General features: G+C 40.1%; 1 protein-coding gene across 2 annotated transcripts in view; it reads right to left on the reverse strand.

Annotated features, from left to right (window-relative positions):
- The window catches only part of SESN3 (sestrin 3), a 72,876-nt gene that overhangs the window by 12,508 nt on the left and 37,207 nt on the right, over positions 1-23,161 (reverse strand). For both annotated transcript variants that reach the window (XM_083361951.1, XM_083361952.1), the window contains exons 2-5: positions 10,803-10,868; positions 6,805-7,002; positions 5,700-5,882; positions 3,524-3,760 (exon numbers count right to left, since the gene is read on the reverse strand). In XM_083361951.1, coding sequence (XP_083218077.1) covers positions 3,524-3,760; positions 5,700-5,882; positions 6,805-7,002; positions 10,803-10,868 — 684 coding nt within the window. The remainder of the gene's footprint in view (positions 1-3,523; positions 3,761-5,699; positions 5,883-6,804; positions 7,003-10,802; positions 10,869-23,161) is intronic.

The following is a 23,161-nucleotide window of genomic DNA, read 5'->3' on the forward strand; positions in this document are numbered from 1 at the left end:
TTTTGTCTCTACAACAGCCTGGCATTTCTGTGTAGCAGCTGCAAATGTGCAGCAGTGCTTAGAAGAATGAAGATCACAAATGCAAGTAGCCAAACCAGTTCGAAAGTGGGGAAGATTCAGTGATCACAACAACAGAGACACTATAAGCACAGCTGACAGAGAAAACACCTCTCCTCAAGGAGGAGAATCAAACAAAGAAGCAAACCCAGTGAATGAGAGTATGATAACTGGTGGGATCACAAAATAGGCGAAAATGCAACAGCAAAATGCTAACAGCTGACAAAAAAAAGCAATCCTCTTCAAATCAGATATCCAAGATGTTGTTGTTGTTGTTATTATTATTATTATTATTATTATTATTATTATTATTATTATTATTATTATTATTATTATTATTAATTTTATTTATATACTGCCCTTCTCCCGAAGGACTCAGGGCAGTGAACAGGGCAGATGTATAAAATACAAAAAATACAAAAGTTAAAAGGAATTAATCATAATGCCCGAGGTAAAAAATCTAGTCAATATCTAGTCAATAAAAATTATGAACAACATGATGAATGGTCAGGGTCAAAAGAGAAATGTTTTCAGGGTATGCCTATGTATTTTGAATGAGTGAAATCTTCAAACCATGTATATTGTACAAAAAGACAGAAAGACCTAGCTGTGGATCCATCTGAAACTTTATGTATTATTTTTCAAAAATGACAACACCCAGCTGGCTCAAACATTATATTCCAAGGATGTTTATGAATAATTTTTCATCAAATTGGAGAGGAAGCAATTGTATTCTTCCCTAGCCATCGTGGATAATTATTAAGAAAATAGTTAAAATACACCATAGAGCTGAAAATACCATTTAGGCTATTGAATTCAAATTCCTGCTTCATGCAAAAATTCAAATTAAAGCAACTAGAACAGATTGGTGACCAGATGGGTTTTTTTTTCTGGCTAACCAAGCTTCTCCTGATAAAGGAGAGATTATGGGATCATCCACTTGCACTCCAGACAGCAGCTCCTCATGAGTAGACCGCTCATGATTGGAATGGCTGGGAGTCGGGGGATTTCCATCAAGTTCACAGCCATAATATAGCCTTATGGACACAAAGTTCTGTGGAAATGTATTTCTTAATCACCTTTTGAAATTGCTCCTTAGCTGTTATTCAACTCTTAAGAACCTTCTGAACAACAAATTTGATGTCATGACAAGGTGAGTCTACTTTAATCCTTATTGAAAGAAGTTTCAAAACAAGTTTAATGGTGATGAGAATATTGATTTCAGAAAGTTTCAATAAATGGACAAAGGGTCCAGATGATTTGAAATATTTTTTTTCAAATTATCGTTACAATCCTTATTAGAAAAAGCTGTCTTAAAAGAAATGATAAGATGGCAAATTGAATCTTGGACACTAGAGGGCAGGGCTTTTCAACCTTTTCACCCATTGTACCACTTTTAGGATATGGCAACATCTGAGTACCACCAGTCGCCTAGCAAGGTGTCAAAAACTTGATGACCAAAAAAAAAAGGAAAAAAGTGATGAAGTACAGGTAGTCCTCGACTTACAACAGTTCGCTTAGTGACTGTTTGAAGTTCAATGGCACTGAGGATTGGCAGTGGGGGTGGGGTGGGGGGTGTTTGGTTTCTATCCCCCCCTCCCCCCCGTCTGCTGGGTGGTTGCAGCAGGTTTTGGTCACTTCACATGACCCTGGGACATGTGACCATCGTAAATATGAATCAGTTGCCAAGCATCTGAATGTAAATCACAAGACCCTGGAGATGCTGCAACATTCCAGCTGATCGGTCCAGCTCCAGCCGTCTCTCGCTCAGGCTTGTGCAGTGCTGCCACTGGTTCAGCTCATTCCCCTCCCTGGCTACCACTTTTCTAGGATGGTCGCGTACCACCTGCCAGGTGCCAATGTACCACAGGTGGTACCCGTACCACTGGTTGAAAAGCCTTGCTAGAGGGAACCAAAAGAAATTAAAGATTACAATTATAAGAGAAGAACACTTACATTTGTTACCACAGAATGGAACAAAATATTTGAACACTGGATGTTTTGGAGGATATTTTTGAACAATGGATCCAGAAGTTAATTTTAAGAGTGTCTGCCTCTGTAAATAGACTGTGTTTAAAAGATGTTATGGAAGAAGAACAAGTTTTACTGGATAAGACTGACACAAATCTGAAAGTGGATTTAAAATGATAAGCTACAAGAATGATATGGAAAAAGATGCTAGACTGGATTTACAAATGAAACCAGCCAATGTCTTAAATAATAATAGGGGATGCATAAATGGTAAACCAAAAGAGCAATAACTCTCTTATACTGAATTTACAAAAGACACTTTTTAAAGTTCTGAAAGATTTTGTGAGAAGGGCCCAAGAAAAAATGGAAAGCTCCAGAATTATAGTTTGAAAGAATTAAAGATCAAGATTGTTACAAATAAAAGGAATGAATTTAAAATGGTTTTTAAAATCAAGCTTAAAACAGGTACGTTGTTATTTCTGGTAACCCATTAATAGACTTTTGCTGACCAGGACTGAATGAGGAGTGTAAGAATTTGTTTATAGATAAGGAATGAGCTGCAAATAAAGACATTGTTTCTTGTATTTTAAGAGATGGTGATAAATTACTAAAATTGTTTATACTTGTTGTGAAAGGGAATTCCTTTCTTTATATATTTTTTCTTTACTATATTTTATTTTTATTTTCTCTTTCTTCTCTTTCTTCTTCTTTTTTTCCTTTCTGCACTTTCTATTTTTTCTTTTCTTTTTCTCTTTTGCAGTTTATTTACGTATTTACCTGTATTAATGAAATTTTCTGAAGTTTTAGGGAAAAAATTATTTTTCTTTCCAGTTTGGGACTCAATTATATTTTCTATAGAAGAAGGAAATCACTATTGCCCAGCAATTTAAAAGAAAAAAAAATTTTTTTAATTCCATTTATATCCCGCCCTTCTCCGAAGACTCAGGGCGGCTTACAAGCTTAGCAGTAGCCTTCATTCTATGTATATGCCTGCTTATTAGGGCTTTCACCCCCCCCCCAAGCGGCATTATTACAAAGTCAGCTTATTGCCCCCAACAATCTGGGTCCTCATTTTACCTACCTCGGAAGGATGGAAGGCTGAGTCAACCTTGAGCCTGGTGGGACTCGAACCTGCACTAATTGCAGGCAGCTGGTGTTACTTAAGGAGGCATTAGCCCACTGCTCCACCAAATTGTTGGGAAATGTTGTCCCCTCCATTTCCTGGCACTTCCTATGGGTCATTTTTTTCAGGATCTTTACCAACTGCCTGCCCCTGAACCCCTGAGAACTGGCCCTGCCCTACAACTAACATCCCTGTTCTCCACCCAACACTTGATCCTAGTTCTGCTGGGATTTGGTTCCCACGTTTTGGTTCCCGCATTCCGAGCATTGATAGACTCCAGAGAAAACCGCAAGCCGAAATGATCTCCCTTTCCAAGCCAGCTTTTATAACATTAACAAAAGTGAGAGGAGAGACAAGAAAAGAACAACTCACCCCAAAGCTGTTACTTTTGAGGGCTGCGTTTTCAATGTTGTTGTCATTGGCAAGATCACAGACACAGAAGTTGTTAACTGATATGAGTCGGTAGCCGTTTGAGGTCCCAAAATCTCTCTCTGGATTGATGCCACTGCCAAAAACAAAACTTGCCAGGGAGTGATAATGTGCCAAAAGGACCACGGCATGCACTAGTTCAGGAAGAGACCAATTGTTTTCCCCTGTCTTCACAAGTTTCTGAAACAAAACAAGAAGGAAAAACACTACACATATGAATTAACGTTTCATATATGGGCACAAGAAACAGGCAGAGTCCTCGGTTAAGTTTTAATTTCTGAGTTGGAAGCAGCAAAGCCAAAGCACGCCAGAAAGCTTTCTAGCCTAATCTCCTTGAATTGTTACAGCCTAATTTGGCTCAGTGGGTTAGGACGCTGAGCTTGTCGATCGGAAGGTCGGCAGTTTGGCAGGTCGAATCCCGAGTGCCACGTAACAGAGTAAGCGCCTGTTACTTGTCCCAGCTTCTGCCAACCTAGCAGTTCGAAAGCACGTAAAAATGCAAGTAGAAAAATAGGGACCACTACGGTGGGAAGGTAACAGCGTTCCGTGCGCCTTTGGCATCTAGTCATGCCGGCCACATGACCACGGAGACGTCCTCGGACAAGCGCTGGCTCTTCGGCTTTGAAACGGAGATGAGCACCGGCCCCTAGAGTCGGAAACGACTAGCACGCATGTGCAGGGGAACCTTTACCTTTACCTTTTTAATTTAGAGATACTGCATTTTCCCCAACCTTTCCACTGTAAAATATAAATCAAAATGGAAAGACGGGACCCTTTGGTGTTTAACCAGGATTATAATTCGTTTGATTATAATATCTCAGGCAGATTCTTTTTTAAGTGAAAAACCTCGGGGATTCTCGTTCCCCAAATTTAGAATAAAAATGAGGATTACAAATCTCAAACACTGCATGTTGGCCATGTTTCCTATTTACAGATAAAGGTTCCTCAGTTACATTTCATCCACAAAGCCAGAGTCCTTCCAAAGGTGAAAGATATGTATTTTTTTATATGAAAGGGAAGCATCGTAAATAAAGAGGCAGTAATCATATTAATTATATTTAACTCATTTAGAGAGGTTACTTTTAAAAAGTAAATTAATTTAAATCAAAGGTGACTGTACTCTAGCCTTGCCAATTACTGGAATCTTGCCTCTGTGTGCTATTGAAAAGGCAAGGGTGGTCCCTAGCCTTGTGCACGCCTGCTTTAAGGTATTTTACAGTTTAATCGTATTAAATTTCAAAGTGGAATGTCAGGAAGGCAAGCCATATTTGCTCTATGCCAAACTGTTAACCTGAATCAGTTCCTTTCTTAAAAAAGCCAAAAGCATTTAAAAAAAAACACAACCTTTTCTGTTTAGCTCTGTCTCACTCCCTCTAGAAGGGGTAACTTATCCTTTCCCAGGCATTACAACATGACTTAGATATGCAAAGAGGAGTTTCCGTAGGTGCAGTTTTGTTCACCTGTATGACAAACCGGACCTGCAAAATCTTTTCCTCCTTTGAAAAGAAGTAAACAAACACACTTCCCAATGGCCTGACAGATCTTTTAATAAAAAAAGCCCCCAAACCCCCACAACCAAACAGGAAAAACAGCTTCAGGAGGCAGTATCAACAGGAGAGAAGCCAGATTTATAAATATTCTAACTGCTTTTCTATTCCTTGACTTGGTGATGTCTGATTTCCAGAAAGTTGACACAGAGCTCAAATAAAGTTGTAAGGAGACCATCAAATCCTAGCAAATGCTGTAAAATTTTGGCACATGTAAATGCTTGAACATCTGGCTTGCCACTCTAGCCAATTCTAATATATATATATATATATATATATATATATATATATATATATATATATATATATATGTATGTATGTATATATATATATATATATATATATATATATATATATATATATATATATATATATATATATATATATATATATATATATATATATATATATATATATACACAGTGGTTTTTTGTAAAAGAAAAAGGTGCCGGAACTCACACATGTCATATAACCCGCCTTGCCTACCCTACAAGGTTCCATCCAAAAAAGGTGCCGGAACTCCGTTCTGACCGTTCTATGAGAAAAAAAGCCCTGTATATATAAGTATATACCTGAATGTGCTCTTTGGAAACCAGCCAAGGTCGGTGTGCAAGCAGTTTGTTGATTTCGTTCAGATTTTTCAGCCTTTGAGGAATGTATTCTAAGCCATTCAGCCATTCTGGTATCCCTCCAGTCTTCAGGAACTCTTCCACATGTATATTTATTAGATAGGAACACTGGTGCCTGGCAGCAGCCTAAAGATAAAGCCGAAGAGGCAGATGAGCTTATGATAAGAGGTTGGAAAACGGGTAGGCAGATGTAAGAGGAAAAAATAGCTTTACAATAAGGAAGAGAGAAACTTGCATTCAAGTGTTTCTACAGGAAAAGCTTACAAGAAACTTCACTGCAATTGTTTTAACAGAAAAGATGTGTGAAATATATTCAGCTAGTCCTCGACTTACAACTGTTTGTTTAGTGACTGTTCAAAGTTACAACAGCTCTAAAAAAAAGTGATTCATGATCATTTTTCACACTTGCGCAGCATGTGTCACGTGATGAAAATTTGGATGCTTGGCAGCTGGTTCATATTTATGACAATTGCAGCATCCCGGGGTCACGAGATCCCTTTTTGCGACCTTCCCACAAACCAAGTCAATGGGGAAGCCAGATTCACTTAACAACTGTATTACTAACTTAACTGCAGTGATTCACTGTACAACTGGGGCAAGAAATGTCCTAAAATTGGGCAAAATTCACTTAACAAATGTCTCGCTTAGCAATAGAAATTTGGGGCTCAAATCTGGTCGCAAGTCGAGTACTACCTGTATATTGTTGACGCAGAATGGGAGAGTAGCCAAGCCTAAAACGGCTAAGTCTATGTGTACCCATTGCATGAATGTATAATATATATATATATATATATATATATATATATATATATATATATATATATATATATATATATATATATATATATATATATATATACAGTTTGTGTGCACGTGTGTGTCTCATGTCCAGCTGCTGGATCAATTAGGTGTGGGTGACAGTGTTATCCCCTTTCAGTTCAAAAGAAGGTGACACTTGCTTCAACTTGCAACACTAGTGGAAAATATACTAATGTAATTATGATGGGAGACGAATCAAGAAGAGATATCAGACTTTTTCAGGGCTTACCATGATTGCTATGTAGTGCCGGTAGGGCAAAGGAAGAGGACCATCCACACGCAACATATAAAATTGACTGCGGAGAAAAGACTCCAGGTACTGAATGTGTAAACTCATGACCTGAGTGATGTTGTCTAGGCGACCAGATGTAGAATATTCTTCCACAAGCAGATGCATACGTTCATTCAAACTATTGGCTTGCATAACCTTTAGAGAAGGTTCAAAAGCAAGGAAGACATCATTGATCTGATTCAGTTTTATATGGCATAAATAATTATTCCAAGACATGCTTTAAGAAGAAGCATGTCTGGAAGTTTAAAGAAGATTAAGTGAGAGAACTTTAAAAAAAACAAAAAACGATTACACCATAACAATGATAAAATAATAATAATAAAACATACATAGAATATCAGCCATAGTATGACAGAATTTCAGGTGAACTGAAGGCCATCTGAAGAAACCTAGTAGTTTATCCTAAGAGGTTTAGCATAATGCTGAGGTAAAATTTGTTGAACAAAGCTAGTGTCAGTCTTGAAGATAAGTTGTCAGACCTGCCTCAACTTAGGCTTGCTTCTAAGTAAAAATGATCCTTAACACCATCGGGTTGAGAAAGGTATGGTTTGCAAAAACCCCACGGTAGAGTATTTCTCTGGGTGGGTTGGTAATGCAATTCTGGCTTCATGTCAGACCTGTCTCAGCTTGATTTTCTAAGTAAAAACGATCCTTAACTCCTCTTGGTGAGAAAGGTATAGTTTACTAGAAGTCAAGTGAATTACAGTAGCGCAAAGCCAGAATTGAAATTTGTGTGCCAAAACTCCAAGTGAAAACTTTTTCCTGCTTAGATACTTCCCACCGCCGGTCCCCCCACCGTCTAATCAATTTCAAAGAAGATCTTTTAGAAACCACCCCTCTGATTGTAGGCTGGCTTGCAGCTATGTTCTTCTCATCATGGAGCGACCTTGAAACACTGTCTCAGGCAGAGACCTTCACTTTCTTTCTTCACTTTCACGTTACCCTTAAGTGCTCCCCCTCCTTTCCCCTCCCTGGTTTCATGGCAGACTGGAACCAAAATGATTGCAGAGCGCAGGTGTGAGGTAGTAGTTCTAATGTAAGTAGTCTGTTCTTTTTGTTTTTTGCCCGATACCAGAAAAAGTAGGTAGAGCAAAGAACAAAAACTAAGCTTTTTTTAAAATGAATCTTTATTTACATTTCGTGTTAAAAACACACCATAAACCAACAAAGACAAAAAAAAACATTTACAATATATACAAAAAATGAAATCAAAAAATTGAAAACCATTTCAAAAATTTCACGTTATATCTACTTCTAAACTAACAATTATATTCCACTCATTAAGTCTCTTATAGCCATCCAACTCCAAAGCTTATTCATTAACAAAAACTATATCACTTCATTTTTGACCAACCTCCAAGCCACCCTCATTTCTTTAATCTTTTATCCATCCAAATATACCATTTATTCCATGATAGAAATGCTGGTGTCTCTTCTTTACCCTTCAACTTCTTGGTCAATGTGTCTGCTTCTGCACAATCAAGTATTCTCCTAATTATAACTTCATCCGGCGGGGTATGATTTGCCTTCCAAAATTGAGCATACCCCATCCTTGCCGCCATTAAGATATGTAAAACCAAATACCATATTTCCTTCTTAATATTTCCAGGCCTGGAGCCAAGCAGATACGTCTCTGGTTTAAGATCAACTAAACACCCTGTGATTTCCTCTATCCATTTTTGGATCCTCATCCAATATCTAACCACTTCCGGACATGTCCACCATAAGTGATAGTATGTGCCAATCCCTTTACCACACTTCCAACAATCAGCCGACAATCCGGGGAACATTTTGGAAAGTCTAGCCGGAGGGAGATGCAATATTCTAAGTCCAGATACAGCAAAATAAAATAAGACAGGATTTGAAAAACAGAAGACCAAGTCCTTATGGTTCTTTTTTAGGATCGGTCTAGGTCCGTGGTAGCAAACCTATGGCACGCGTGCCACAGGTGGCACGCAGAGCCCTCTCTGTGGGCACTGTCGGGCCTCGGCAGCCCGACACACGAGGGGGGGCCCCTCCACCCCCCCGGCACACCCGGCTACCCTCCCTCCGAACCCACCTGGAGACGGCATGGCCCGGAGAGCTCGGAGGCCCGCGACGCTCCCCTCGCCGCTCCCGGACGCGCCGCGGCTCCTCCCGGCCCCGCCAAACTGCAGCACGGCCCGGGGAGTCCAACGGCCCGCGGCGTTCGTCTCGGCGCTTCCGGACGCGCCGCGGCTGCTTCCTGCGCCCGGCGGCGCGTCATCCAGGGGCTCCCCGGCGTGGGAGGCTCCGAATCCCGGGCCGTCTCTTCTGGCGCTTCTGGACGCGCCGCAGCTGCAGGCCTCGCCCGCCGACGCGACGACGCGCGGTTCCCCGGCTCGGGAGCAACGGGCCCCGGACTGCAGCCAGCCTGGCGGAGGCCTGAGCCGACTTCCTAACTGTGCGGCCTGGGGGGACTTCCTGGCTGCGCGGCGCAGTGTGGCGACGCTGTCAGGGGACGGGTCCTTCCCCCCTGCGGTGTCCGGGTGGCTGGGTGACAGGGGGCTTCGGGGGTGGGTGCAGCAGGGAGTGGGTGAGGGTGAAGGGAAAGGGCGCGTTGGTGGTGACACGTTGGGGGAGCCTTACCTGCCTGAGCGTCGGGCGAAAGGCTTTGTAAGGGAGGGGTGGGGAAGTTATAGGGACTGGGAGGGCGGAGGCTTGTTTGGGTGGAGTTTGGGTGGGGTTTTTGGATGTGTATATAGCAGCGTTGGATGCAGATAGCAGCCAACGCTGGCTTTGTTTCTCGTTGCGGCTAAAGCTCTGTGGAATAAAGTGCTTCTAGACTGCAGCAGGAGTCTCTCGTTCCTGTTTTCGATATCTACCCTGTTCGTTGCAGGACGAGTTTTGACAGGCACGCACACTGTTGCCCCAGTCCTAGGCCTTCAGCTAGGTTTTATAAAACCTTTTCACTTTAGGCCTCCACCACCATGTGCAAAAAAAAAAGGTTCAATCAATCAATCAATTTCAACTTCTTGCGGGGAAAAAAAAGATCTCGCAAAGTTGGAATTGACTGATGGAACTTTTTAGTCCCACCCAGTCTTCTGTTATCACTGCAGCCACGCCTACCCAATGGGCCACACCTACCCGGTACCCGACGATACACAAGTGGGTTTTCAGTTGCAGTTTGGGCACTCAGTCTCTAAAAGGTTTGCCATCACTGGTCTAGGTAAACAATTATATTATGGCTTATATAGGTGGTTAGAATTGTTCAAATCCATTAGTGAAATGGTCAGACAAGTTTTCCCCAACCATTCTGTCATTGCTAAGAAAGTACTGCTCTGTGTATTATCTCCCCATATCCTGACTATTTAGCTACAGGGTTATCATAATTCTTCCTTAACAGCCCCCCATCCCTAAAACCTTTAATTTTAACAGTGCCATATGGGGACACAATATGGGGACATTCCGGTACAACAGGCACAAATAAAGATCTATTACTACTCAGCACCAGATTCATATTATTTTCAAATCTATCCTGATATTCTTCCTCTTTGACAGTTTTTTTCAAAAGCTAAAGAAGCTTAGACCATTATTAAAATACAAAATTTAATATGGCATAAATATTCATAATATGCAATGCACTCTAGCTGATACATTCTTAACAACCAAGAGCATTCAACTCATTTAAAGTCAAATACATAAATATCCAGGTTCAAAATAATTATTTTAATTCACAAGAGGGGAAAAATAGATTTTTTTAGTAAGTTTTGTTATCAGAGATTAAACTTTTGAATTTCCTGCACATCAGACTAAGCCACTGCCTCAATAGCTTGATTCAAAACTTGGGATTTTAAACTGTTGGAACATTCCAGAAATTGAAATGGCCATGGTGGAAATTGTTCAATGGGTCCATAATGTCTTTGTATTGCTTTGCTGCTTAACGTTTATTTCTTAAAAGAAAGAAAAAAACTTACTTCCTTCTCTGGTACAAAGGCACTTGGTCCTCTTGTTAAAGGCAGAGACACTCTGATTTTCTTTTCCTGTAAAAGAAAGTAACAGATGCAGTTTTTAGCATAACTTTATTTGTGTCATCTTTAATATTAAGATTTCCAGGTGGTAATGCATCAATTGAAGTTGACTGCCAGATGTTTACGAAACCTATGACTATATTTTAATATCTTATCTCATGACTAAGAGGTCAGTATATGTCCACGGCATGTCCCACAAACCCTTCTACAATTTGGAAAAAAAAACATTTTATAAATGCCACTTTCCAGCTCAACTTCCATTGTTCCAACCCAATTGCAGAGATGGCATGCTGGATAGAATGGATGACACCGAGGTAACTTATTGCCAGAGAAGGATCAGGTAGCAGAATGAGTCAACAACATTATTATCAAATTATTATCAAATTTATTTGCTCCCCATCTCATGGTACAAGGCGACTCTGAATAAGCCATTCCTTTGTACTCCACCCACCCCAAATTCCAGATCTGGGTTCACTTTTGGTTTATTTCTCATTACAATCATCGATGTCATCTCTAGCCTGTAGCCTCAGGTTCCTGGTTGTCTACTCTCAAACAATTCTATCAACTTTTCCTTGGTGCTTCTTATGTTTAAAATTCATTTCCATGACACATACCACCCGTTCAATATTCACTGCTTTCATAAAATCTTTGACTTACTTCCTTAACCACCATCTTCAGTTACAATAATATCCTTCAATTATTATTATCATTATTAATCCCATTTATATCCCGCCCTTCTCTGAAGACTCAGGGTGGCTTACAATCTAAAGCACAAATCAATCTGCTTAGCAATGTCTTATCAATCACCTTTTCTATTCAATCTTTCATTCCCAACCTTCCCTATAATGTTATTTGTGTGCTGCCTGTATACCGTGGATGGGGCTTCGTTTGTTTGCGTGGACTGGCTTCTGGTATCCTGCAGACTGGTGTCAGTCCATTGGACTGGGGGTTGGAGACCCTTTATCAAAATTGTCCCCTAGACTTGGGTAAGATCTCTACACCAATTGTGATTGTTAATATGATTGAAAGGGGAAATTATTTAAAATATGATGAATAATCCCATTAACTGTATTCGATTCAATTAAAAGCTTCTTTCCCCTTGTCCTGATCAGATCACAGTTTACAATGTGCTCCCTTACTCCATGCTTCTCAAGGCCAAAAGGGACCTTATGTTTGAAAGAGATTGGGCTTCTAAGCCTGTTTCACTCAAAATTAGGCATCTGTAAAAGTTCTATTTTACAGATTTTATTTTCCTGGGCTCCAAGATCACCGCAGATGGGGACTGCAGCCAAGAAATTAAAAGACGCTTTGCTCCTGGGGAGGAAAGCCATGGCAAATCTAGACATCACCCTGCCAACAAAAGTGCGTATAGTCAAGGCTATGGTCTTCCCAGTTGCAATATATGGCTGTGAAAGTTGGACCATAAGAAAGGCTGAGTGCCAAAGAATTGAGGCCTTTGAACTATGGTGCTGGAGAAGACTCCTGCGAGTCCCTTGGACTGCAAGGTGATCAAACCAGTCAGTCCTAGAGGAGATCAACCCTGACTGCTTTTTAGAAGGCCAGATCCTGAAGTTGAAACTCAAATACTTTGGCCACCTTATGAGAAGGAAGGACTCACTGGAAAAGAGCCTAATGCTGGGAAAGATTGCGGGCAATAGAAGAAGGGGATGACAGAGAATGAGGTGGCTGGATGGAGTCACTGAAGCAGTAGGCGTGAGCTTAAACGGACTTCAGAAGATGGTAGAGGACAGGAAGGCCTGGAGGAATGTTGTCCATGGGGTCGCGATGGGTCAGACACGACTTCGCAGCTAACAATAACAACAAAAAGTTCTATGTATATTGTTATGTACTGGGCTTTTGGAATATCATCACGTGCATTGCTGGAGAACTAACGTCTCCGGTCCTGCCATTGGTTAACTTTGGGCGGCAAGTATAGCTTCAATCCGATTGGTTAATACCATAGGGCCTGGCTATATATTGAAGCAGGGTGACTCCAATCTCTCAGTATAGTTTCTGCTTAAAGTATGAGTCTATACTCATCTGCGTGTTCTCGTTCCTGCTCATCAGAGCCCACGACATAATATCATAAGAAGTGAGTCAACTGTAATCCTCCAGATGTTGCTTAACTATCATTGTTATAACTCCAGTTTGCATGATCAATGATGAGGGATTTTGGCAGTTCAAACTGAGCAGCACTGAAGAGCGAAATCTCCTCTGCCAACAGAATGAACACAGGTCAGAAAGGTGGTTTATCCCATCCTCTTATCTAGTTCTTATTTAAGGATAGAGAGTCTGATGTGCCTAATATAAAGCATGTCTGTTACTACAACCACCTGCCATAAACCCAGAGACAAATGCTATTTAGTTGTGATGATTGGACAGCGTACTTAGATATGAACAGTGGTGGGATTCAGCCAGTTCGCACGAGTTTGGCAGAACTGGTAGCTAATTTTTTGCTGCCGAGGCCCAGAATGGACTTTTGGAAGCAGTGTCCACACAGAGAACTGGTTGTTCACATATTTGAATCCCACCACTGGGTATGAAGCTATTATTTTTTTAAAGCATTCTTTGACATGAACATATTCTGGAAGCAACAGCAAACAGCCCGAAAATTCAAAAGGTTCCCAACCGAAGCCTTCCAAACAAGTCAGATTTATTTCACATCGAAATCTACCGCCTACAGATTGCTATGTCAGTAATATGACAAAATATAAACAAGATATTTGAAAACTCTTCTGGGTCTGATAGCAATTTTCACTAACCACAGGCAAACCGTTTCTAAGACTGCTGTAAGATTAGTGTGTTTTATTCCAGGTGGGCACAAAAATGAATCTGACATCTCAACAATATGAATACATGCTCCAAGGCAGCTGAACAATATGTCAGTCAGTTCTTGGAAGGTATCAGAAAATAAGCTGTAGCAAGTTCCAACAAGAAAAAAGAAAAGAAAATGAAGAACTGCCAAGTCAAAATGCTTCTGTCAAGCTTGCTGAGCAGAAAAAGCAGACATGTAAAGAATTAATGCAAATTGTTTCCAACTCTTGAAGACTTTGGACTAGAAATGAAGATATAAAGAACAGCATGCTTATTCCATAAGATGGCTGTTTATTAATTTTAAATTTCCCATGTTTTGGTATTTTGTTCTCTTTTTCTGTCACTTTACTCTCAAGTTCAAAAACAACATTTTTTTTGTAATGTAGCACCTTCTCAATCTCGACCTTCCCTCGATGGAAGATTTTCCTAACAGGATGCCTTCCAGAACTCCCCATATCTTCAACCTACAGAATCACTGGCCATTTTGCCTGTAATTCCTGAACTACTGTAGTTCTATGAGATGGAGAAATTCATTTTAGTTCTGTTCTCTCTAAACCTCAGCAACCTGAAGATGTGTGGATTTCAATTCCCAGAATTCCTTAGCAGCATGTCCACACATGAAATTGCAAAATTTGAGAAACACTACTCCAAAACAAAGTTTAAGTGCCCTCCCGGTCTAAATTCATCCTGGTAGGAAGTTGTTTCTAACTCCTGTACTGTTCCTTCAATGCTATATCCCCAGAACAGAATCAAGAGCTTCTATCTGAGTTTTCAAAAACCTAGTGTCCTAAAAATGATGGATCTAAACTTGAAATTCGTTGAAGCTCCTATCAATCAGCATCATTTAAAAAAAAAAGTAGGAGATGGAGGTATAAAAACATATGTGTTTGTGTGTCACTAATATGAAATACAATTTAATAAATTAATTGCAACATGAAAATAGTCAAGTGTTTACAGAGTTATTCATCAGGATCTAGGAACATGGGAGTGAACATAAACATCTCAAGATCCTGGGATTAATTTATTAAAATACCTTAATGAGGCAGACTTAATGTCACTAGTCATTGATTAATTTATGTCTTGCTTTTCATGCAGGTGCTCAAGACGGTGCACAAACTGCACTTAGTCCTCATACTTTTCCCCACAGCAACAACATCATTTTGCTGAAAAGTGGTTTTCCAAATACTTTTACTTCTCAGACAGCTGATGTTCAGTGGCATAGTGCTTCAGATAACAGCAATACTCTACAGCTTTTATAACTAGCAGCCACTGACAATCTTCTTCTTTACAATCTTCTTTTTTTTTTAAAAAAAAAGAGTCATCTAAAATACAGTAGCCAATTCCATCATTTAGGTTACGGTATTAGCCAAAAGAACTGTAGCTGAAGGTCAACATCAAGCTGCTAGACCATAGGTAAGTTATAGGAAGAGTGTAGATTTATTTCTCCTCTCCGCTTAATTCCAACTTGGCAGTAAGATAGCATCTTTCATGAAGGTCACTTTGGAGAAGCCACCTTCTCAAAACCCTACTTAAACTTCCAGCAAAAATACTAGCCTTATCAAACAGGAAATATTTGAATATTTGAAGGATGTGTATATGCATTTTTGGGATTTTAAATTATTCCTCATATCACCCACTCTTCCACAAGACATGATTCCACCCAGGTACTAAACAAGTCCAGACCTGTATACTTTCAGAGATGGAACTATATTATGGAGCCAATTGTTCTCTGAGCCTGGGACATTCTTTACTTGCTAATTTGGTTCCAGGAAAACATTAAATTGGTGTGGGTGAAGTGAAGGTTTTGAAGGGGAAAGAGGTTTTTCCAATAAAATACAGCTTTTGATAAAAAAAAATCAAAGAACACCATAAAGAGCTGTCAGAATTCCAACATCCTTCTATGTGAAACACAAACACTGATTCACTTTTTAAAAAAGATACCAGACAACAAATAATTGAAAAGGGGAAAAATTAGAAGTCTCACTTGTTTATTCTTGGACAGTGTTCAGAAGTTAACTACTATCAGAAGTTAACTACTATCTGTAAAAGTGAAGGTTTCCCCTGTCTAGTCATGTCCAACTCTATGGGGTTATGCTCATCTTAGCGTTGCCCGAAAACACTTTGCGGTCATGTGGCCATCATAACTATATGTTGAGGTTGCATGGAAAGTTGCTATCTTCCCATTGAAGTGGTACCTATTTATCTACTCACACTTGCATGTTTTCGAACTGCTAGGTTTGCAGGAATAACTACTATCTATATGGTTGGCATTTCCTCCTCATCAAGAATCATTTTAGGAGACTTCCCTTGAGGAAGTGATGGTGCAGTGATATTTGGCTCTCCTCCCATGAACACCAGACAGGATGATAAAGAAACATATCTAGAGACAGCCAACAAAAATATTACATTCTTGGATAGGTTAGTCCAAAGAGGCTAAGTGTGGTCCCAGGGCTAGCAATTGTGAATCTCTCAACTTCTTTCTCCAAGTTGTTTTTTCTATATAAAATATTAAATCACTTGAGATAATTGTTTCCATTTTGGAGGGAAGAAACAAATAAAGGTGCAAGCATTTCTTCAAACTATTAATCCAAGAAGGGCCAGCTTCCCACATTTTATTGCAGTTTAAAGTCAGACCAAACATATAACACACCATGTCAAGCACAAACCAGAACCATAAAATTGTTTGTTATATGGCATTTCAGAATATTAAAACAACATTTATTCTGTACAGTATTTCTGAGCAGCTGGAACATATGAGTCTCAAATCAGTCAAAGGGGAACTCATTAGATGGCAGCACTAAGCAAGTTATTGCTTACAACATAGCAGTTCAGCTGCAGGGAAATTCACCTGAGAGATGCTGCAAAGGTAAGCATAAATGCACTCGCATGCAAGAGATGGTGCTCTCGGTTGCATCCACATTTAATACTATTTATGCCAGGGGTGTCAAACTCAATTTCATTGAGGGCCGCATCAGCATTGTGGTTGCCCTCAGGGGGCCGGGTGGGTATGGCCAGAGTGGGCATGGCCTACTGGGTGGGCGTGGCTAGAGTGCGTATGGCCTACTGGGTGGGTGTGGCCAGCTCTACATTGTTTGCATCAAGGGGGGGCCGGGCAGGAGTGGGACAGATCTGAGGGTCTCTGGCAGAAGGAGGGTCTCTGGGCCAGGGCCAAGGCAGTGGGGGCCGTTCCCTCACTGTTTCCAGGATGGCTTCGTGGGCCACATGAAACCACTTTGCGGGCCACATCTGGCCCCCGGGCCTTGTGTTTGACATGTCTGATTTATGCACACAGGAGGGTGAACTGGTCTTTTGAGTGCAGCCAATTGCTGTAAGTCAAATAGGAACTTCAGACTTTCCTGGCCAGGCCAGTTAGAATGGTAACATGTTTGCACATCCAGGGCATTTATGGGAGAAAAAAAACACCAGAGGAAGATGCCTATTTCAAAAATGTACTTCTACTGAATATTTAGGAAATGATCAGAACAGGAAAAAATCCGGAATAGTATGAGCATATTTCACATGGCTGAGCTTTATTTATTTTTTAATGGTTGCTAAACCCAGAGGTTCTTAAATTGTGGATAATTGTCCCCAAATGAATAATTTAGCCATATCCTGGTGGTAGCAGAGAATTTGTAATTGCTTGTTTGTGAGTGAAGGATCTAGTTTGGGACTTTTGCTATTGAGATGTGTATAAAAAAGGATTATTTTTTTGGGGGGGGGACTAATGACGGTATTCTGTATCAGGAAATGGGGATAATTGGGTGAAAAATTTGAGAACCACTGCTTCAGCCCAATTAGATCACAAAGGAAATCTGAACAAATGGATTGTGCAACTATCTCCCCTAATGCTACCCCTTTGATTAAATCCACCTCTTCCAAAGAGTGACTCCACATAGGAAGTCACCTTTATTTCTCCTCCCATCTTGCACAAATCAGTTTTGCAGCTGGGGGGAGATTTTCATGAAGTACTGAAGTGTTAAATTCCCAATCCTTGTAGCTCAAATGTAGCTATTAATCTTTTTTTTTTTTTTAAAAAAAAAGAGGTAGAAAATGTGTTTATCTGTTTTACATAGCATCTAATTTTATCTCATCAGTGGTACAAACCATATTTCTCTGGAGTGTTTTTAAATCAATCTGCTCCCCGTTGAGGCCAGCCACATACATATATTGGGTTGTCCCAATATAGAGGCAAGTAGTGCCCCTACATAAAAAAAAAATCTTAATAATCTCCAGAGAAGTATGGTTTGTACCACTGATGAGATAAAATTAGATGCTATGTAAAACAGATGAACACATTTTCTACCTCTGCCACAAGTGTGGAATAGCATATCAAGTAAAAAGATCAAAGGCTGATCACAACCACAGGCATGTCGATGGAAACACCCTCCTATTCATACTTTCCTCAAAATAGAACAAAAATTGCTGCTTTAAAAGGGCAGGTGGACAGTTACCATTCATAAATGTGAACAAATGAACAAAAAAGAGCTACTAAGGTGGTTCATCTGGACCTTTTTTTCTTTCTTTCTTTTGCAAGAGAGGAGAGAAGCTGTCACACACAAAAAAGATTTGTTCAGAGTAACTTTTATCATTAACATCTGAGGTTTGCTACCTCAGGATAAGTTCCTCTTGAGAACTTTCGGTTAACATAGTACTTGAAAGGATTAGACTCAGCCTGTCAATAATTTGAAGTCACAACAGCTGAAATGGAACCTTCAATCTATCTGATGTTTGGATCAATGTGAGGGAACTGTTGTCTCCAGATCCAGGCTTGTGATAACCACTACATCTGGAGGCGTCTGGTTACTCATAGCTGGAATACCGCTATCAATATGGCAGATCTAATGTCCTCATTTGTAAATAATAATTGGGGGAAGGGAGAGATCTGAGAGGATTTTTTTTAATGGATCAGTGTGAGTTGTGTTTTCAAGAACTTTATTTTTTTTCTTCAAGTGGAATAATCTACAGTGTTACCACAAGACTGAGGGGAAGTTTGTACTTTGAGAGTTCTGTCTATAAACTGTTCAATAGTTCTAAACAATTTAGCTTTAACTGCCTCCCCCCCCTTCCCGTAAATAGCTCCCAGGGTTAATCTCCAGCTGTGTTAATACTCTATGAAGATGTCACGGTTTTCTTTACTCTTCTCAGCTTATCTAGAAATATGTTTCTTATCCTTAAAGTTGAAGAGATGTATGAAGTTCAGATTACATACAGCATGTAACCTCTGTTTTTCCTATATCTTCAGAAATGGGGATCCATAATTCCTTCTGTGCTCCAGAATTCTGAATGGTAATTTGGTGTCTGCAGCTTTTCTCACTTCTGCAGTTAGAAGACATTATTTCTCCCTGATACAGTTCTAAAATACAGGCTTTAAAATTGTAACATCTGGATTAATCTGATGTTCCCTGCTTTGTTCATACTGCATGAAATCAAAAGCTCACAAACTTTTTTTTTTGGCACACTTGGTTTAGTCTCAGTAATGACACTGCCTAACCACAGATTCAAAACCAAAACAGTAGGCATGATTGACACTGTTTTGCCACAAAGAAATGGATTAGAAAACTATGAGCCCATTTGAATCTATGAGTTACATTTGAATCTAACAATGCACATAGTTAAAAATAACTTTTGCATACATTTGGTAAATTAATGGCATCTGTCTGTTGGCTATATTTTCCATGGACATATCCACCTGCAAAATAAAATTCCTGACACAATGAACTGAATCTTCATGACAAGTAAAAATCTAAGAGGTTCATAATTTTGCTAGATGCTGTTTATTCCCAAAACTTTAGCAGTAATCCAGAAATATTGTATATTTCCCATCTCATCCCATTTCAGGTAATCTGAATAGTAGCTTTCTAGTTAGCCAAACTGCTATTTTGGAGACAAGCTCTTTACAAGGCTATGCCAGCTGTGTAGAAATTATAAAACAATTCTTTGATTCAAAATAACAAAGAAAGAGGCATGACCTATAAATAGAAAACAAGTGTTTTTAAAAAATAATAATGATAAACTGGAATAAATGTACTTTTTGGAAATATCGATACAGTTAGGAGCCAAGAAAGATGTTCCCTTTTTATGATTTTCCCCCTTTTGAGTGACACTAATAAACAAAAGGGTTCCCCCCCACCACTTATAAATAGTGCTTAACTCTGAACTGGATCCATTGAACTATTTATTAGACAGTTAAATGTGGTTACTACAGAGTGTTCACTATATGGTGGCTAAGTAATTGCAGAGAGTAATTTATACTGTATACATAGCAAGGAGACATGGATAAACGGGAGAGAGAGATGAAGCCAGAGATGGGCAGCCAACAAGGCAGAGTAAAAATAAATATTTATTTGGACAATATGCAACTTATAGTACCTAAGATAGAATCAGTGTTTACTATGTAGTGAAATTGGGATCATATAAAAAGAGATATATGCAAACAACAACAACAACCCCTTGTTAAAAATGGTTGGGCTTCCAAACAATAATTAAGAAGTGTATAAAGTGTTGACTAACAGTTGGTATTGTTGTAAGGAGAGAGATTGCAAATCAATCTATATACCAAAGGTGTATCTATATATCTTTTGGTGTATCTATCAAAAATCATACCAAGAATGATATGTATTGACTAACTCAGACATGTCAAACTCGCAACATCACGTGACATCACGCAACGTATCGGAACAGTTTTGCCATTACCAGCAATGGGGTGGGCGCAGCTTCCAGATGATGCGTCTGGTTCACGGGCCGGCAGTTTGACACCCCTGGACTAACTGATACTGGTTTTGATTATCATTTATTACATTTACTACAGTTATCTATTACTATATTAACTATTGTTAATTGAACATATGTACCCGGACAATAGCCTGTTTGCTAAAGAATGAAAGTGTTATTGAGGGATAACCCCAATGTTGATCCCAACCCTGTCCCAGTCCCAATCCCAATCCCAGTCCTGATCCTAACCCCACCCTAAACCTTAATCCCTAACCCGATCCTATTTTATCCCTAACCCTATAAAATTCAATAAAATCCTTTTTTTAAAAAAAAATCTTGTGTTTGTAACCTTCAACTGGTCAAAAATGAAAAGTATAGAGCAACAGTTTCTGAGCCAAGGTAACTTAAATGGGCTAAATTAGGGAGCACCGGGACTCACGACTCCCATGGAAATGAAATTTGGGGAAGTTGGGGCCTCAGCACCACCCCTTTTCCGATTATACTTCCTAGAAACCTGTAGGTTGCATGATGCAAGAGAAGATGGGAGGGGCATACTTCCACCCACTTTCCCGCCTCCCTCTAGCCCCTGTGCCCAGTTGGCTGTCAGCAAGGCCCCATAGGTGAGTGGCCATTAGCCACTTTGGAACCAAGGTGAAGATTGGAATTTTTTAAATGCTGGCTGGTGAGGGGAGGATAAGGAAACGACTTGGATGCTTGCCGGCAAGGTAGGGCTGATGGTGGTGGTGGTGGTCCGGCGTGTCCAACAGTTGATGGGTAATCCCTCTTCCTCCCTGGAGAAACCAGTGTGCACTTTTCTTCACAGCCCCACACGTGGCTCTCTTTGTTCCGCTATCTCCAACTAAGTGGCAGATGGTTCCAGGTCAGAGAAGGAAGAGGAGGAGGTTACTTTACCCAGGGTATCCTGAAGATTGTGAAGGCTGAGAGGGGAGAGGAAACAGCTCAAGCCTATATTATGTCTGGAAAGAAGAATAACCCAATGGTTCATGGGTTGTGTAATAAAATAGAAACTGGAGAAATGGGATATGGGGCACAGAATCCTAAGATGAAGCAAACTTATTTATTTATTTATTTTTTATTTTAATCTCATTTATATCCCGCCCTTCTCCGAAGACTCAGGGCGGCTTACAATCTAAGCACAAATTAAATGTGCTTAGCAATAGCCTTCATTCTATGTATATGCCTGCTTATTAGGGCTTTCCCTCCACCCCAAGCGGCATTATTACAAAGTCAGCTTATTGCCCCCAACAATCTGGGTCCTCATTTTACCTACCTCGGAAGGATGGAAGGCTGAGTCAACCTTGAGCCTGGTGGGATGCGAACCTGCACTAATTGCAGGCAGCTGGTGTTACTTAAGGAGGCATTAGCCCACTGCTCCACCAAGGCATCCTCCTGGCATCCTGCAAAAAAAAACAACAACAAAACTCCACACTACATACTGTTGCAGGTGTCACTGATCTCCCTGTAAGAGCCTGTTCTCATGTCTCCAAAGCTCTCCAAAGGATCCAGAATGGAGATATATTCAAACAGAAACATGCTTGCTGGAGTCATGGGCAAAGAGAAGATTTAATTCTGAGCAAGCTAACAGTATCCTTTTCCTTTTTTTATATAACTGCAAGGTTATAATTAGGGACGCGGTGGCTCAGTGGGTTAGGAGGCTGAGCTTGTCGATCAGATGGTCGGCAGTTTGGCGGGTCGAATCCCGAGTGCCGCGTAACAGAGTGAGCACCTGTTATTCGTCCCAGCTTCTGCCAACCTAGCAGTTCGAAAGCATGTAAAAATGCAAGTAGAAAAATAGGGACCACTACAGTGGGAAGGTAACAGCGTTCCGTGCGCCTTTGGCATCTAGTCATGCCAGCCACATGACTACGGGGACGTCCGTGGACAAGCGCTAGCTTTTTGGCTTTGAAACGGAGATGAACACCGGCCCCTAGAGTTGGAAACGACTAGCACGCATGTGCGGGGGGGACCTTTACCTTTACCTTTTTAAGGTTATATATGGGGGAAAAACATGTGCAGAAACACTTGGACAAATAAAAATGTTCCAGTATCTTGTCATCTATTCTAGTGGCAACCACCTGATGGTTATGTACAGGCATGTCTACCCTCTACCCCTTTGTAACTATCAAGACATCTTTCTCTACACAAACAAACTCACTAGCTCATAAAAGTGGGTGTAATGCCAATTACATATACTTGGTTTGTATAATAACTGCATAAACAAAAAAAATACACATACAGCTTAAAGCAATGAGATGGAATTTCTAACCAAATGAATTCTGTTGATCTTTGTAGTATTGCTTTTCAGTAGTTTGAAAACCAGTTCTAAAGTTATAATTTTATACACATACAGGTAGCTCTCGACTTACAACAGTTCATTTAGTCACCATTTAAAGTTACAAGGGCACTGACAAAAGTGACTTATCACCATTTTCACACTTATGACCATTCCAGTATCCCCATGGTCACATGATCAAAATTCAGACACTTGACAACTGGTTCATAGTTATGACAGTTATGATGTCCTGGAATCATGTGATCATCTTTTGTGACCTTCTGACAAGCAAGGTCAATGAGGTAGCCAGATTCATTTAACAACCGTGTTATTAAGTAACAACTGCAGTGATTCATTTAACAACCGTGGCAAGAAAGGTCATAAAATGGGGCAAAACTCACTTAACTGTCTCGCTTAGCAACTGAAATATTGGGGTCAGTTGTGGTTTTAAGTTGACCTTTTCTTGAAAGCAGCATGGCAAGAGGCT

Source organism: Vipera ursinii (assembly GCF_947247035.1).
Source record: "Vipera ursinii genome assembly, chromosome: 4".
NCBI lineage: Eukaryota > Metazoa > Chordata > Lepidosauria > Squamata > Viperidae > Vipera > Vipera ursinii.